Source organism: Grammomys surdaster, unplaced genomic scaffold (assembly GCF_004785775.1).
Source record: "Grammomys surdaster isolate TR1022 unplaced genomic scaffold, NIH_TR_1.0 126313, whole genome shotgun sequence".
In the NCBI taxonomy this organism is placed as follows: Eukaryota; Metazoa; Chordata; class Mammalia; order Rodentia; family Muridae; genus Grammomys; species Grammomys surdaster.
In genome coordinates, this window is record NW_021621113.1 from 9,409,531 (window position 1) to 9,425,876 (window position 16,346).

The 16,346-nt window shown below is 44.4% G+C and overlaps 2 protein-coding genes across 4 annotated transcripts in view; one reads left to right on the plus strand and one right to left on the minus strand.

Annotated features, from left to right (window-relative positions):
- Luzp1 (leucine zipper protein 1) overlaps window positions 1-9,879 on the plus strand; it is a 28,640-nt gene extending 18,761 nt beyond the window's left edge. The window contains exons 2-3 of one of the 2 annotated variants that reach the window (XM_028759938.1): window positions 1,091-4,280; window positions 5,831-9,879. In XM_028759938.1, the coding sequence (XP_028615771.1) occupies window positions 1,203-4,280; window positions 5,831-5,986 (3,234 nt within the window). In that variant the 5' untranslated portion in view covers window positions 1,091-1,202 and the 3' untranslated portion in view covers window positions 5,987-9,879. Of the gene's footprint in view, window positions 1-1,090; window positions 4,367-5,830 lie in introns of those variants that run through there. The other variant, XM_028759937.1, reaches the window with a different exon arrangement.
- A 1,306-nt stretch (window positions 9,880-11,185) lies between these two features.
- The window catches only part of Kdm1a (lysine demethylase 1A), a 55,434-nt gene continuing 50,273 nt past the window's right edge, over window positions 11,186-16,346 (minus strand). The window contains exons 14-19 of one of the 2 annotated variants that reach the window (XM_028759636.1): window positions 15,942-16,074; window positions 14,994-15,181; window positions 14,566-14,680; window positions 13,197-13,324; window positions 12,626-12,772; window positions 11,186-11,656 (exon numbers count right to left, since the gene is read on the minus strand). In XM_028759636.1, the coding sequence (XP_028615469.1) occupies window positions 11,471-11,656; window positions 12,626-12,772; window positions 13,197-13,324; window positions 14,566-14,680; window positions 14,994-15,181; window positions 15,942-16,074 (897 nt within the window). In that variant the 3' untranslated portion in view covers window positions 11,186-11,470. The remainder of the gene's footprint in view (window positions 11,657-12,625; window positions 12,773-13,196; window positions 13,325-14,565; window positions 14,681-14,993; window positions 15,182-15,941; window positions 16,075-16,346) is intronic. The other variant, XM_028759635.1, reaches the window with a different exon arrangement.

Here is a 16,346-nt window from a genome sequence, read left to right on the forward strand (position 1 = left end):
TAGCCTTGAATGTGCGCTTGAGAATGTGTCATCTGCTGGTGCTGGCATATACTGTGCATGTGCCTCTGTCCAGTTCACAGTGGTGCTCATGAGTTCCTTAGGTTAAACCCACTTTGGTAGTTTAGGGGGTATAAAACTCTAGTTTGACAGTTTACATAAGTATTACCATGTCTTTTGTCTTCTACTTGCCATTCAGTCAGGGTTCAGTTGCTGTTTCATCAAAGACTGATGCTATGATTTGAATGTTTGTGTGCCCACAAAGTTCATGTTCAAATATAATCCCCCCACAACATAATTAAGAGATGAGGCCTTTAAGAGATGAATAGGCTTGTCACCCATACAGAATTCGGATCTTAACCTTTTTGTCCTTCCACTTTCAAGTCCAAAGACTTAAGGTACTCTCTTAGCAGATACCAGGCGTGTATCTGGCAGAGAGAAACCTTGCTGTGGCCTGAATTTGCATTTTCCAGCTTCCAGAACCTCTTCTGGTCCTTATAAAGATTGTGTCATATCTTTTGTTAGAACAGCTAGATGGTTGAGACAACCTTTTAAAACCTGTCACTTTTATAATTGTGGTTTTCTTTTGTCTAACTTATGTCTGTGAGCACATTTAACTTTATTCTGTTTGAGGCAGAATTTTTTTACGTAAGGTTCTTTCATCAACTTGTTTCAGATACTCTTCCCTCCTTTGATCTGTGAACCCTCCCTTCCTCTCCCTCCTCCTACCTCAGGATTATTTTGTGTGTTCTTACCAAGAGCTTACCATATGCTTTCTCAAGGGCAACGGGGAGAGAGGACCATGCTCATTATACAGCTAAGGGAGAAAGGCTCTGTTTTTAAATGAATACAGACAGGGTGGGATTGTGTGTGTAGATAGCCTTGTGCTGTCCGTGAGGAGTGTGGTTCCCTGTACTTTTATGCCATGCTATGCTTAGGTGCTACAGTTCATTGTCAGCCATAAAGGACAGGTTTGTTTTGCAGGTTTACTCAAGTTGAGCCATTAGAATTGTATGTCGCTACTATGTCCTCTGTACAAGGACTGCAGGTTGGAGTTCTTTTTACAGTCATGCTTTCTGCTTTTATTCTATAGACTGATAATGGTCTTCAGTTGCCAAAGAAGGTTGTGGATGCCAAGAGAAAGGTAACCAGTTTCTCCAGTGCAGTTGGATGCCTCTAGCAGCTTATCTTGACTGGCTGTAGACATGGCAGAATTTGCTAACTACAAGGATGCTGCTTCCAACCGCCACCTGCGGTTTAAGTTACAGAGCCTGAGCCGTCGCCTCGATGAGTTAGAGGAAGCCACAAAAAACCTCCAGAAAGCTGAGGATGAGCTCCTGGACCTCCAGGACAAGGTGATTCAGGCAGAGGGTAGCAACTCCAGTATGCTGGCTGAGATTGAGGTGCTACGCCAGCGCGTCCTGAAGATTGAAGGTAAAGATGAGGAAATTAAGAGAGCAGAGGACCTATGTCATATGATGAAGGAGAAACTTGAAGAGGAAGAAAACCTTACCCGAGAGCTAAAATCTGAAATTGAGCGGCTTCAGAAACGAATGGCTGATTTAGAGAAGTTAGAGGAGGCTTTGAGCAGGAGTAAGAACGAATGTTCCCAGCTTTGTCTGAGCCTCAATGAAGAAAGAAATCTGACCAAAAAAATCTCTTCTGAGTTGGAAATGCTTAGAGTCAAAGTGAAAGAACTAGAATCTTCAGAGGACCGCTTGGATAAAACTGAGCAGAATTTAGTGTCAGAATTAGAAAAGCTAAAATCATTAACCCTGAGCTTTGTAAATGAGAGAAAATACTTGAATGAAAAGGAGAAAGAAAATGAGAAACTAATAAAAGAGCTTACTCAAAAACTGGAGCAGAACAAGAAAACGAGCCGAGATCACATGAGAAATGCTTCTACTTTTCTGGAAAGGAATGACCTACGGATTGAGGATGGCATTTCCTCTACACTGCCATCCAAAGAGTCAAAAAGAAAGGGCAGTCTGGACTACCTAAAGCAGGTCGAGAATGAAACCAGAGACAAATCAGAAAATGAGAAGAACCACAATCAGGAAGACAACAAAGTGAAAGACCTTAACCAAGAGATTGAGAAACTTAAGACACAGATCAAACATTTTGAATCTTTGGAAGAGGAGCTTAAGAAAATGAGGGCTAAAAACAATGACCTTCAGGATAATTACCTAACTGAACTGAATAAAAACAGAAGCTTAGCTAGCCAGCTAGAGGAGATAAAGCTCCAAGTCAAGAAACAAAAAGAGTTAGGAAATGGGGACATAGAAGGTGAAGATGCTTTCCTTTTGGGCAGAGGCAGGCACGAGAGGACTAAGCTCAGAGGCCATGGAGGTGAGGCATCTGTGTCCAAGCACACATCTCGGGAACTGTCTCCTCAACATAAGCGGGAAAGGTTCCGGAACAGGGAATTTGCGCTCAATAATGAACACTATTCTCTAAGCAACAAACAGGCTTCTTCTCCCGTTTTCACAAATAAAAGGGCAGCAAAAGCTTCCAACATGGGAGTGGGTTCCGACAGTGGGATTCAGGAGACAAAGAGAACTGAAGACCGATTTGCACCTGGGTCCTCTCAGAGTGAAGGGAAAAAGGGGAGGGAGCAGCCATCAGTGCTTAGCCGTTACCCCCCTGCTGCCCAGGAGCACACTAAAGTTTGGAAGGGAGCTCCCAAGGCAGGCACTGAGAGTGGACTTAAGGGGAAAGTAGAGAAGACAACTCGAACATTTAGTGATTCCACTCATGGATCTGTGCCCAATGATACAGTGGGGAAAGGTGATAAGTCTTCTGACCTCTCCTCTGAGAGAGGAGAGCAAGAGAGGACAGGCAAGAGAGGACAGGCGCCTGGCCATGCAAGTCAGGTAACACAGGCTGCAGAGTCTGGCTGCTCTAAGGCCATTGGCGCGCTCTCCTCGTCTCAAAGAGCCTCCTCAGAAGGACTTTCTAAGGGCAAAAAAGCTGCTAACGGCCTAGAGGCTGATGCAAATTTTTCAAATTCTAAAGCTCCTATTTTATCAAAATATCCTTATAGTTCAAGAAGCCAAGAAAATGTCCTTCAGGCCTTTTCATTGCCAAATAAAGAAGGCCTTGATCAGTCGGTAGCAGTTGTGATGGAAGACAGCAGCCATCATGAAGCCTTGAGGTGCCGTGTCATCAAATCCAGTGGCAGAGAGAAGCCAGACTCAGATGATGACCTGGACATAGAGTCTCTTGTTACTGCCAAGTTGGTGAACACAACTATCACTCCAGAGCCAGAGCCCAAACTACAGCCAAACTCAAGAGAAAAGGTTAGACCCAGAGGGGGAGCTAGAACTGCCCTATTGGAAAATGATAAAAATGCTGCAATAGAAAACGACTCTGTGAAATCTACCAGACCTTCCTCCAATGCTATAGAACTCCCAGATGCCAACTGTGCTGGGGTGAAAAACCAAAGGCCCTTTAGCCCTAGAGAGGCCCTGAGGTCTAGAGCAATTATAAAACCCGTTATCATTGATAAAGATGTGAAAAAAATCATGGGTGGATCTGGAACTGAGGTTGTATTGGAGAAGCAGAAATCTGCCTCTAAACCTGTAACAAGCAAAGTGACAAGCAGCATCACCATCTACCCCTCTGACAGCAGTGGGCCTAGAGCCGTCCCAGGTGAGGCCTCAAGGGAGAGGCACACGTCCACCAGCAACATTCAGGTGGGGCCCCCAGAGCTCACATCAGTTAGCAACCATGTCAGCTCCCCTCTTGAGCTCTCTATTCATAAACATGACATCACCTTACAGCTCACAGAAGGTGAAAGAATGGGAGATGGGTCTCCAAAGAATAGAGCAGAGACAGTGGTCTCTCGGAGCAGCATTCTAATCAAGCCATCAGAGTCTGTGGAGAGAAATAGTCATGCCCCCCCAGCGGAGACAATCAGGTGGAAAAGCCATAGTTCTTCTTCAGAGGTGGCCTCTTCAGACACCAGACATATCACTGTGCGGAATGCTTGGAAGAGTAAGAGAGACTTGAAATGTTCAGAAGACCCCCCAACTCGAATAGGTAGAAACATGGAAGCTACTAATGCCTATACACAGAGGTCTTCCACAGACTTCTTAGAACTTGAACAGCCCAGGTCACATCCGTCTGAACAGGGCACTCGAAAGGTAGGAAATTCAGGGGATGCTCCTGAGCTCTCCTCAAGAAGGACCCAAAGTAGCCTCACTGCATCAGAGGTACTCACCCGGAGGAGTCGGACAGGAGATGCCATTACTGCTGCCTCTTGGAACCACTCATCAAGCGTGGTGAGTCTCACTTTCCTTCCCTCAGCCTTGATCCGTTTAACTGAGGACTTAGGGAACCCAGAAGGCTGGGAAATGCTGAGTCTCAGGTAGGTTTGGGAGAAAGCAGCATGACTTCCAGAACCTCTCATCTCATTTGTCTTCTCCATTTTGCTCTGATGCAAACAGAGAGTGGCATTTATTTCCTGGTTTGCCTGAGATTTCCAGAGCAGTTAACAGGAAGGCTCTTAGGTGCCTGCAGGATGGCAGTAAACAGGTTATTCCTCTCCTGCTGCCACAGTTGGTGAGGAGGCCTCTGTGGGCAGCTGACAGATAGGGAGAATGAGGCCTGACTCTGGATCTGCTTTATAAACTTTATACCCAAGTGTCACTTTGTTTTGTTCTAGATAGGCCTGATCCATTGCATTCTCTGTCTGACTAGCTCAGTATGGCCCATTAAAGAACAGATGAATACAGAACCAACTGACTTGAGAACCAGAGTGAAAACAGTCTGTAGAAGGTTCTAGGAGTGTCTTGGACCAGGAACCCATGACCATGAAAATGTCTTGCCTCTAGACACTACTAGTACCTTTTTAAATTTTACATTAAGTTTTATTTATTTAGTGTGTATGGGTATTTTGTCTGCATGTATGTCTGTGCACCAAGTGTGTGCCTGGTACCCAAAGAGGCCAGGAGAGGGAGTTACAGATGGTTATGAGTTGCCTTGTGGGTGCTGAGAATTGAACCCAGATGTTCTCTTCTGGAAGCATAGTCAGTGCTCTTAAACCACTGAGCCATCTCTCCAGCCCAGGTTGTTGTTGTTTTTTTTTTAAGGCAGGTGAGGGATTAACTGGACAAACCTGTCAATCTTTTAGGTGCTTAACTCTTGGGTTCACCTAGTGTCCTTTAAAACAGCCCTGTGAACAGTGCTAGTGTCACTTTTCATGTGTGAGTAGTAAAGATGAAGGTCATCCAGGCGCAGACAATAACAGAGAGCTCAGACTGGAACCTGAGGCTCCTCGGTGCCTCTCTACGCTGATCACCCGCCTTTACTGCTCATACTCATTATTCTTTGAATATTGGCAAGGCAGAATTCCAAGAGTGTGGAGAAAGATGGATATCTAGGGTCTTGAAGATGATTTGGCTATCTGAGTTTCCAGGGAGACCCAAGCCAAGGGACAGAATGATATAAGGGAGAAGGCATGTGGCTTTTTCATAGATCATATGTAAGAAGGAGCTGCCTAATTCAGCATAGTCCTGCCATGCAGCAAGGAAGTGGCTTTCACATGTGCCACTTGGGGATCCTGCTCTCATTTCTGTTCTAAACTCTGGACTCTAATCAGGCTCCTGTCCAGTTATGAGTCTCTTGGTCTCCTCAGTTCTTTATTTCCAAGGGGTTTCATACTGACTCCTGCTGTCCACGCCACTCCCCAAGAATATCTCTGCAGTTACTGTGTAGTGAGTGAGGTGTCTATGCCAGGTGGGAGAACTTAGCAGGGTGGAAGGTGAGGGTGTCTCATTCCTCCCTGGACTGTCCTTGCAGCTCACTTTTTACTTGTTACTCATTGGCACAGGAGGAAGGGGAGGACGGCACATTTGTTATCAGCAGGCGAATACACAACCCGCTGGAGCATTCTGAACTGCCTGGGAAGCAGGGACTGCCAGAGCCTGAGCGAGTTTGGACTGAGGAGCGGCTCCACCCAGCAAGGCCTTATGCTGAGGAAGACTGAGCCAGCTAGGTGAAGTCTGCTGCTTCTTCTCTCCTCCTGCTTCTCAGCTCCTCCCCAATCCTGGCCTGTGAAGGACCCAAGGCCAGTTAACCAGGCTAGACGCAAAGGCCTTGGCTGGGAGACTGTAGAGAGCCAGGCTATGGCTCAGGTAATTTTGCCAGTTGTCCAGATAGGTTCAGAGACTACAAACCAGTCACTCAGGCCCAACTTTCCCTGATGCATGAGTAGTCCTATCTCCTATCTCTGTCCCCAAGGTAGCATGGACCATTCTTTGACCCCCAAATGGGAAGTTACAGAAACTCACTACCATATAGAGGTAGCCAAAAGCTCTCGCCTCTGCTCCATGGTGAACAGTTTGTATATCAAAGCCCAGTCCCTTTGGATCTGTGTTTGATGCTGTGATTTGTCTCCTCACCATATCCAGTTGGCTCTTTGTTTGCCCTAAGAGACACCCCCCCCTCACCAAGAACACATTAAGAATTATCAGCCATCATTTCCATCCTAAGAGGCTTACATTCCTTTATCTTTGAGTTCTTGAGAATTTGGAAACAGAAAAAGGGTCTGTTGCCCCTAAGTAATTATGGGACCATCCTTATGTTCAAGCTTCCCTTACCTGACTTTTGGATAACCAACCAGTTTCGTGGGGCAGAGCAGGATACCAAATAGAATGACATAATCCTCTGACGCCAGCTTTCAGCTCACCTTCCAAAGGCACCAGAAACAGACAGATCTTGTACATCTCCTTTCCTGGACACCAACATTACTACTGGCATCACCTTTGCTCTCTCTGGAGGCTGGAAACTTCAGCTGACTTCATCATTCTCCCTACACTGAGCCGACGGACCCAGCACACTGCTGTTAGGATGTGCCCAGCAAATGGGAAAACAAACAAGAATTCCCTTAGTCACTCCACAAGCAATAGCTCCATGAAAGGCATGGACTGACTGTTCCCTCCCTTTGCTCCTCCATCCCCTGTGGAGGAGGCCTTGCACTTTACCATGCTGACTGCTGATGCAAAAGCAAGCCCTCGGAATCTACGAGTAGACCATTTCAGAGATTTCATTGGAGGAAAGCCAATACCTGCCTGTTGAGGGCCTCAGATTTATGCAGTTCAAAGTGCATTAAGCCTTTTAGGAAGGCAGATAAACTTTTTATCTCCTTATACCGACCACATGGGGAACCGAAGAACAAACTGTTTGTCACTGAATTTTCTGAAGCATTGTTTCAATCTGAAGGGATCCTCCTTGGCTACCTTTGTGAAGTAGATGTCATTGCCTTATCATTAGACTAGGAATTTGGAAGGCCACTTTTCCCCATCCCTCCTGGCGACCTTTGGCAAATCTTAGAGCCTCAGTTTTCCCTGTCTTTAAAATGAGTTCTTTGTTGGTTCGTTTGTTGCGTGCATGTTGTACCCATGTGTCACCTACAGATGCATGGAGGGGATTGAACACAGGTCCTGGTGTACTAGGCAAGTGTTCTGCCACTGCTGCTGCCCTGCTCAAAATGAGGTCTATGGAGTGGATGACCTCGAAGGCCTTAACTTTGGTGTTCTACACTTGTTTCACCCATCAGCCTGAGCTGACTCTTGGCTTTGGAAGGTGATGTCCACATGAGTCTGGGGAACATCTTTCTTTCTGCCTTCAGTTGTCTTCTGGGCCTTCTTTCTCTTTTCTTCATGTTTCTGTCATGGGGATGAGTCTGTAAGGCCTGTTTTCAGTATGAGGTAAAGGGATTGGATTGGGTGGTCTCAGGTTTATGTGGCATTGCTCAGTGCCACATGTCCTGGCTTTCAAGCTAGGTGCTTTTTATAACGTAAGTCTGTTTGATTCCTGTTCCCGTGCCTTTCCTGTGAATTTCCTGGCCACAGGAAAGACACAGGACATCCTCAGGAGGACTGAGTGGTCTCCCTTCACCCTTCTTACTTAGCACATACACACTGGCACTTATCTGCCCTTGTCTGCATCAGACTCAGCCATCCTGCCAGGGTGTGGGGAGATCTGCCATGTTTTGTTTGCTCCCCCCAGCTCCCAAGGAACAGGAATGACTAGCACTTCTGTTTTAATGGAGTTTTGCTAACCTGAGGGCATTGCCATGTGTCTTGCCTACACATCCCAACTTGATAAACAACTAAGAAAGTGTTTTCAAGATCTCTTCCTGCTGCTGCTTTTGGGTCACTGGCCAGAAATTCCTTAATTCAAGGCTGCAACCTCTCACTTTCAGTGCCCCACCACCACCACCATCAGTTGGCAGCCCCGAGAGTTAAAAGGAAACAGACCCCTGTGGTGGTCCACAGGAGTATAGGAAATTAAGTCTGTGGCTCTTCTCTGCTGATTTAAAAAAAAGTGGGGGGGGAGGGCATCAAGCCCTGCCTCAAAAGATCTCACCAATAATTTTTGTCTTTGGGTGTTCAGCCCTGGATTCTGGTGCTGTATCCTGGTGCCAAAGTCTGAATCTTTCCACATTTTAGCAGCACCAACACCTGCTGCTAGTTGAAATGTTCTGTGGAAAAGGGACAGCTGTGGGCTGCCATTTTGAAAATCTGAGTGCAATAACATTTGATTGTAACAATTATTTCAGGATATTTTGTTTCTTTAATCTGCACACTTTGTAGTCCTGCCATAAAGTAGATTTTATTTTTAAATGCCTTCAGCATTACAAATGTTTATACTAAGCAAACGGAGGCCAGAGGGTTCAAGTTCCCCTGGGCTTCATATGGATGGCTAGACTGGCTGATTCCAAGGTTGGAAGGCACATCACTTCTGCAGACACCAGGATGTAACCTTTGGGCCCTAGCCAGAAGCTGCAGGAAGCCTCCACATAGAAGGGAGACTGGTAGTCAAGTCATTGTTTAATCAAGCCAAATATTCCCTTAATCCCAATCAAAAGACCCACTTTTATGACAGTACTTCTCTACAGATGGCTAAATTGGGCCAGCAGGTCATGTGTCTAAGAGTTCTGAGTACAGGAAGGAACCTGGTCCTGGATATGCTTGGCTGGAGGATGAAGAGCTGGCTAATTGCAAGGAAGTGGTATCGTCTACCTGCTGCTGTTACCAGCTACTCTGGTATTGAAACAATCAGAAAAGGCTGCAGGGTGGCAGGCAAGGAAGCTATGCCAACTCTGTGTGGCAGTAAAACAGTTCAGATGAGTTGAAGGCCAAGACTACCGGCAAGCTTGCACACCAGCCATCCCTCTCACGTGGCAGGGGCCGGTGCCTAGAGCAATAGTGGATCTCTTGTCCTGGGCTGTGTTAGTTGTTTAAATTTAATGGGTCAGTAAAGGAACAGGGACGCAGAGGCTGGTCCCTGGCTGCCTTTGTTGGCATGGGTTTCTATTCTGACAAAGACTGCGTTGTAAGAGCTGCTTTTTAGGGATTATCTTTTGAACACCCTGAATGGGGAACAGGGTTCTCCTTAACCACCTCAACCAGAGTCATAGGAAAGAGGTCCTATTTTCCTGCTGCTTCACAGCTCAGAACATGTATTGAACGGAATGTATTTTTAAGAGAATAAAGTCTATTTTTTGTATTTTAAAGATTGAGAGGGCTAGAAAGATAGATAGCCCTTAAATAAACTTATGCATGATAGGTCCTTTGCTGGGGCCTCAGCTGTTGGTCTACACCTACCTGCCCAAGCAGGTGGCTCTGGCTTCACCTCTGCCCCTTGGAATCTAGGTGCAGCAGCTTCTACATTCCTGCTCCAAGCAAGGGACCAGAGAGGCCAGAACCTGCCTCTGGAAAGCAGGGCACAGCCACAGGCAGTGGCTCAGGGCTCCTTGGGTGCATGTGTATAGTTGAAGCTGCCTGTCTGCATGTATCCTTTGGCTGTAATGCTCTCTGTTGGCTCTGCAGCACAATATTGTAACCAATAAAGCTCCCTTGTTTCTATATGCTCCTTTGAGTCAGTGATGCCAATTTTGTCAATATCATTTCTGGAAACAGCTGTTATCTCTGAATTGGTACTGCTAATGTGACAATTCACAAATTTAGGCAAAATACAGAATTAAAACTAGCAGCTAACTCTTTGCTCTATTTTCTTTTTAGGTTTGTCTGTTGTCAAAGAGAATTTTCTGAAATTCTCTATGCCTTTAATCCCAACACAATCTTGGGTTTCAGGACAGCCAGGTCTACACAGTGAGACCTTGTCTTAAAAGCATCTGCCATTTACTGCACCAGACACACTAGTGAGCTCCCCTCAGTGGGTGCCTCAAGCACTTTCCACTGCAGCAATCAATCACCTTGCCACCACCAATACCATTTCTCTACTGCTGCCACTCCATTTTCATCGTCTTACCAAACCCCAGTATAATGTTCCTCAACTCAGCTTCATTTAGAGCTAGGTACAGTGGTGCAGACCAATAATCTCTGTAGAGTTCAAGGCCATCCTGAGTGTATGTACATATGTATGTATACCTTCTATAGCAGTGAAGACTTCACAGATACCATATTTAGAGTTTGGAGATGGGGAGATTACATTTAGGGTATAGGTGTTATTAAAGCAGCCTTATAGAGGAGACAGTTCAGTTACAAGGTACTCTACACCAACACAGGATCACCAGTACATGAAAAGTGCAAAAAAACATGAAACTTCCCATGAAACTTCATTTAATAGATTGCCATTAAGAACTATAATGGGGCTGGAGAGATGGCTCCATGGTTAAGAGCAGTTGCAGCTCTTGGAGAGAACCAGGTTTGGTTCATAGCACCCACATGAAGGTTCACGGCCACTAGACACGTATATATAGGTACATGTAGGCAAACACTGATACACAAAACAAAAACCTTACAGAAAAGGAGAAACTGGAAGTGTAGCTCAGTAGGAGAGCCCTCCCTTTGGACCTGATCAAACCCTTTTCTCTTTTACGTGCCTCCTCCTCCTTCTTCACACAGACAAGGAGAAAGCAGATAAGCTATGGTCAGGGGTAGGATTTTGCATTTCCAAGGGAGCAATAGTTGTATATTGTGTATATTGTGTACAACTTTAATCCAAAATATCAAGCTAACTTTATGTGAAGCTAGTGAGACGGCCCAATGGTTAAAAAAATATGCTGTTCTTGCAGAGGACCTAAGTTTGGTTCTCAACACCTACACTGGATGGTTTACAATCATCCATGACCAACTCTGGGAGATCCAATGCCTCTGGCCTCCATGGGCACCCACTTAAGTGTGCATACCAACACAGACACACACAGAACTAAAAATGAATTTTCATATAAAATTATTTTAAAGTTTTATTCTCAAAATATATTAAAAAAACAAAACAAAAACAAACACCAATAGACTAAACACCACTTGCTTCTCACTCAGTCTTTACGGGTAAGTTCCTCTTTGTGCTGTCAGCCAAAGGAGCCAGCCTCTGCTGTCAGACTAGGAGTCCCAGCAGCTGATGACATGGAGTTCCTCAGTAGGATCTAGTATTGCTAGAAGAACTTGCTTACATGGCAGATGACATGTCCATTGGACCTCTTTTTTCAGAACCATCTGTCTCACATACTTGGGGACTGCTGTGCAGGGACACCCGGTGTGGCCTGACGAGGCAAAGTGTACATGGCTCCCAAAAACTGGTCAGCAATCCTTCCTGCTTCTCGAAGCCCACTCAGCAGAGCACCATGGACCGTAGCTGGGTAGTTCCGGATTGTATGTTCTCCAGCAAAGAAAAGTCTTGGGATTGGCTAGTGGGGATAGAGGTGAGGAGAATCAGCAAGTTGCAAACATAAAATTATTGTGTTTGAATTGCTAAACTCCGGTTGACTTTTGAAGGCCAATCTGCTTCCATCACTAGTTTATCAGCTTACCAAAGTCTCTCTTAATCAGTTTATTGATGCTCAATATTCTAGCTTTATTTCATTTAGTAACTGCTGGCTAAGATTGGCAGGACATCCTAAACTCTGAACCACAAAGAGGGGGAGAGCCTTTTAGGCACAGGAATATGTTTGACTTTCTGGTTCAGAGCAAATACCAAGCCTTGGGGTTGTACTCTATACTCTAAACAAGGTCTTCCAGAGCCTACATAAGAGCAGGTCCTAAAACCTGCAGAGTAACTCAGACCTTTGCAACCCTACAAGCTGCCATAAAATTAGGTACAATTAAAATAGGACTTAAAAAAAAGTTTGTATGTCTAGAAGAAAATGTCAGATCCCCTGAAGCAGTAGTTCCAAGAGGCTGTAAACCATCCACTGGAGGTGCTGGGGATAGCAGCCACTTTCAAATGCATAGCTGTTTTTTCTAATCCCCAAATAGGACCTTTTTGTTTTTGTTTTTCGAGACAGGGTTTCTCTGTGTAGTCCTGGCTGTCCTGGAACTCACTCTGAGGACCAGGCTGGCCTCGAACTCAGAAATCCGCCTGTCTCTGCCTCCCAAGTGCTGGGATTAAAGGCGTGCGCCACCACCACCGCCTGGCAAATAGGACCTTTTAAAAAGAGGAAAAAACTGAGCAAGAAAAATTACTGACTTGTATGTACTCGAGACTCTTCCATTTCTAATCCAGGTTACATTTACAATGCCCATATGTGAAAAATAGTACTTTTTAAGTATCTAAGGATAGAATGACTAAAAGTCTACAATAGTTAGAGATATCATTTCTGCCCTGAGCTTCTGGTCTTTCCCAAAACAGGCTCAGACAGAGATTCCTAGCTTCTCACCTGTGGGGCACCTGGAATTGAGGGGCCAGGAGTGATTGGCTGAGCCATTAGATCATAGTCATTTCCAGAAGATCCTGCAGCCACATAAGAATAGGAACCCCGGGCCCAGGGGTCAGCACGCCAACGCGACACCACAGTTTCCTTAGGCTACACAAAGGAAGAAATATGAGCTAGTCGTTATTGATACCAGAACAAATCAGCCATCTCTGAAAACTAGGTAAGACCTTAGAAGAACCATGTTGCTTGCTTACTCTTTCATAAATTTCTTGTATCTCATAGGGTGCTAAAAGTACTGCAATTAGCCTGAAAAATAAGCTACCATGAAATTCTCTTAGGACTTCCCAATGTACTCAGTGAATTAAGCTACTTGTGATGTGACCCCACATACAAAAGAAAACCAAAGTTCTAGCGTGTTCTGACTCCTTTAGTTTCATACAATAAAATTCATGTCCACTCAGCACGTAGCTTTATCCTGACATGGAACGTCCTGATCAAGAACTTAAGCTGCAGACTGCAACAAACCCTACTTCAGCTGTAAGCTGGATCCTTGCTTGTCCACTCCTTCCCATACCTGTGGTACTGCACTGCTGCCAAAAATCCCTTTGAGAATGGCCAGGCACCTGCCGACAATCACATCATCACTAATGTTCTCCATAATGCCAGCAGCTTCTCCTGCTACCAGGGCCAATAGTATTGGAGCTGAGGAAACAGAACAATTCCAGGATTTTCTTAAGAGAACAAAGTCAACAAGCCACATACACAAAGATGGAAACTATTGTTTTCAACTCTGTAGCTAGAAACTGACCGACAGACGGGCTTTCACCACCTATGACTTCTTATATAGAATTTTTAGTTCTGACCACTTAAGGGGGCTCCATGGCAATGGCAAACAATGTCCCCTTTACCTAGTTAAGACCCTTCATAACTACCACCTGCAGTCACTCATTTGGTGAGTATATAATAAAACTGCATGACAACCCGAGGGCTACCTAGTTCCTGTGGGTGTGAAAGATACAAACTATATACCACAGTTAATAGGTATTTCCATATGGGCACAGGATCATGATACAAGACATAGTAAAGAATAGAATACAGGGATTTAATTCAGATTCTAGGTACCAGGAATGTATACTCTAAATAGATACATTCAGCTCAAGCTGTGAAGGCCAAGCAAAACAGGCGAGACAGTGAAAAGAGAATATACACAGAAGCTCTGAACAACAAAGTAACCAGAATTTGAAAACAGTTCCAAGTTCTTAGAGCCAGGAAGGGGGTGGGGGGGGGGAGAACGGAAGGGCCTCAATAAATTCTTGGTAAGAAATCTGTTTTTTCCATTAGCAGTCAACAGGGATATTAGTAACTATTTTAGCAACTGTTTCAGGAGGTGACAATGGCCTGGATAAAGACATGGGTGGTGGTGGGTAAGGAATGCTTAAGGGGGTGTGGGAGATACTCCTTTATATTGGCACTGACAGGACCAGATGGCCTGGATGTAACTAGGGAAAAAGCATGGTGCCACTCAGTATATGAATGCCTCTTCACCAGAGATTGAGTGACAGGTCAGAAGTGTGTCTGCTGCTAAGCAGTGGCTTACAACTGCTGCATAGGAAACACCTGTTCTTCACTCTCTTGGTAGAGGGAATTAAATACACTTATTTAGCTCTGATTAATCAACTGATTATAAAATAAAATAATAGGATGGGAGATAGGAACACATTTTAAGGAAGTGATCTGAGGCATGGGCAAACGATCTAAGTCTCAGAATGAGAAATAGTATGTTTCTTCATTTTTACATACTTTCTTCAAAACACTTTAAAGTGCTTTTTGAGGATTTGCTTATTAAGTTAATAGAAAACATTAGGGATATCTATATGAGAAAACTTACAGTATTCCTAATTCTCTGTTTCTGTAAGAGTATGAAAAATTAAAATCACAGTTACCTTTATATAGGTTCCAAAAGAGGAAGAGCTCGCCTCTGCTAGCAGTTGTACTGCCAACGTGCCCGAACAAGTTGACACTTGGATCCCAGAACACACGGTCAAAACATAACACCACCTAGGACAGGAAAGGAGCACATCAGCTGGCTCAGAGCAACTGCTTTCCGTAAGATCACTGTCCCATTTCCAGTCATACTTAAGACTTAGTAACCATTCCTAATCTACTTTTGATGTAAAAAGAGAATCCCAAGGAGGCTTGGGGTTACAAAAAAGGTTGAAAATTATATAGTACAACCAGGCACTGCCAGGCCTCAGGCCCTGGAATCAGGCAGCTGAGGGAATGGGCAAGCATGGCTACATGGAGAGCCCACTCTTCACTGATGCTACTGGACACCAAACACTAGGCTATCGACGGAGAGAGAGCACAGTACCTTGTTAAGGTTGCCAAATCCCATCCTTTGGACTGCAGATGTTTTCCACTCAGGAAGAGGTGGCACAAACTGAACAGCTGGTGGCTGCTGCTTCAACACTCCCAAAGGAAGGGTACAGAGAACTGCATCACACTTATAAATAAAGGTTTGACTTGTGGAGCGTGTGTTCACAGCAATGACTTCACATCCTAGAAAAAGAGGGAAAACTTTAATGGTAACAAGGATAGCATCAAGGAGGAAACTGAATATGGTGACCAACAGGTTCAACACACGCTATTTCCTTCATTTTTCAGACAAGAAAACAGAAGAGGTGAACCTAAGGTTGCCAGGCTTTAAACCCTCACACTTGATAAACCCTACACCAGTGATATACTGGACTGCTCATTAAGGATGGCAACCTCAAGACTGATGCAAAGCCTCAAACTATAGAGAGAACACTGTAATGCTTAGCTTGATCTCTAATAAGTTGACATTAGAATTATGTCACTATTATTTTACCTAATATGTATTTTACAGATTAATGAACAATAAGAGTAAAATCAGAATAAACTCCGTAAGACTGAGCACCAACCAGTAGCTGGCTGATGAGCCCTATGTTGTCTTTAACCCATACAACTGTGTGTGTGTATATGTGTGTGTGCACATGCACATATGTAGTTATATGAGTGCTCATGCACATATGCATATATCTTTTTTGATCAATTCATTATAAATATAATTATGAATTTTTTGAGAATTGGCACATCGTAAGCATGATAACTACACACACTTTCTGTGGACACAGAATGAAGAGGGTATTGCAGTCTCTGTCACTTTGCCATCTGATTGCAAAAGGTTATCTACAAAGTTTACACTCATGAACCATGCAATCAAATTACCAAAAATAAAGGTTAAAATTAGTCCTGTTTCAGGGAAGGCACTCTACCTTCCTATAGAGCAGGCACGTACCTGAGGCTGTGTAGCGAACCTGCCGCACTGCTGTGTTCAGTTTAATGTCCAAGCCTTCAGCTAAAGCCACAGGCACACATGAGTAGCCATTCCTTACTGTCAGGTGGCTGCCAGTAAACTCAAAGTCATCATCCTAATGAGGTAAAAGAAAAAAAGGCCTGTTACTACACTTTTAAATACAATTTATGCTATGCCTCTTGCACTGAGTTCTATAAAATAGTGTTAAAGAGCACAAGCTTGTACACATCAATTTTTAAAAATTTTGTATTTTATGTGTATGGGTGTTTTCTTGCATGTTTCTTATGTGCTATATCTATGCAATGTCTGTAGAAGCCAGAAGATAGTCTGGGACCAGAGTGAACAACAACTGCCATACTGGTGCTGGCATTCAAACCAGGTCCTCTG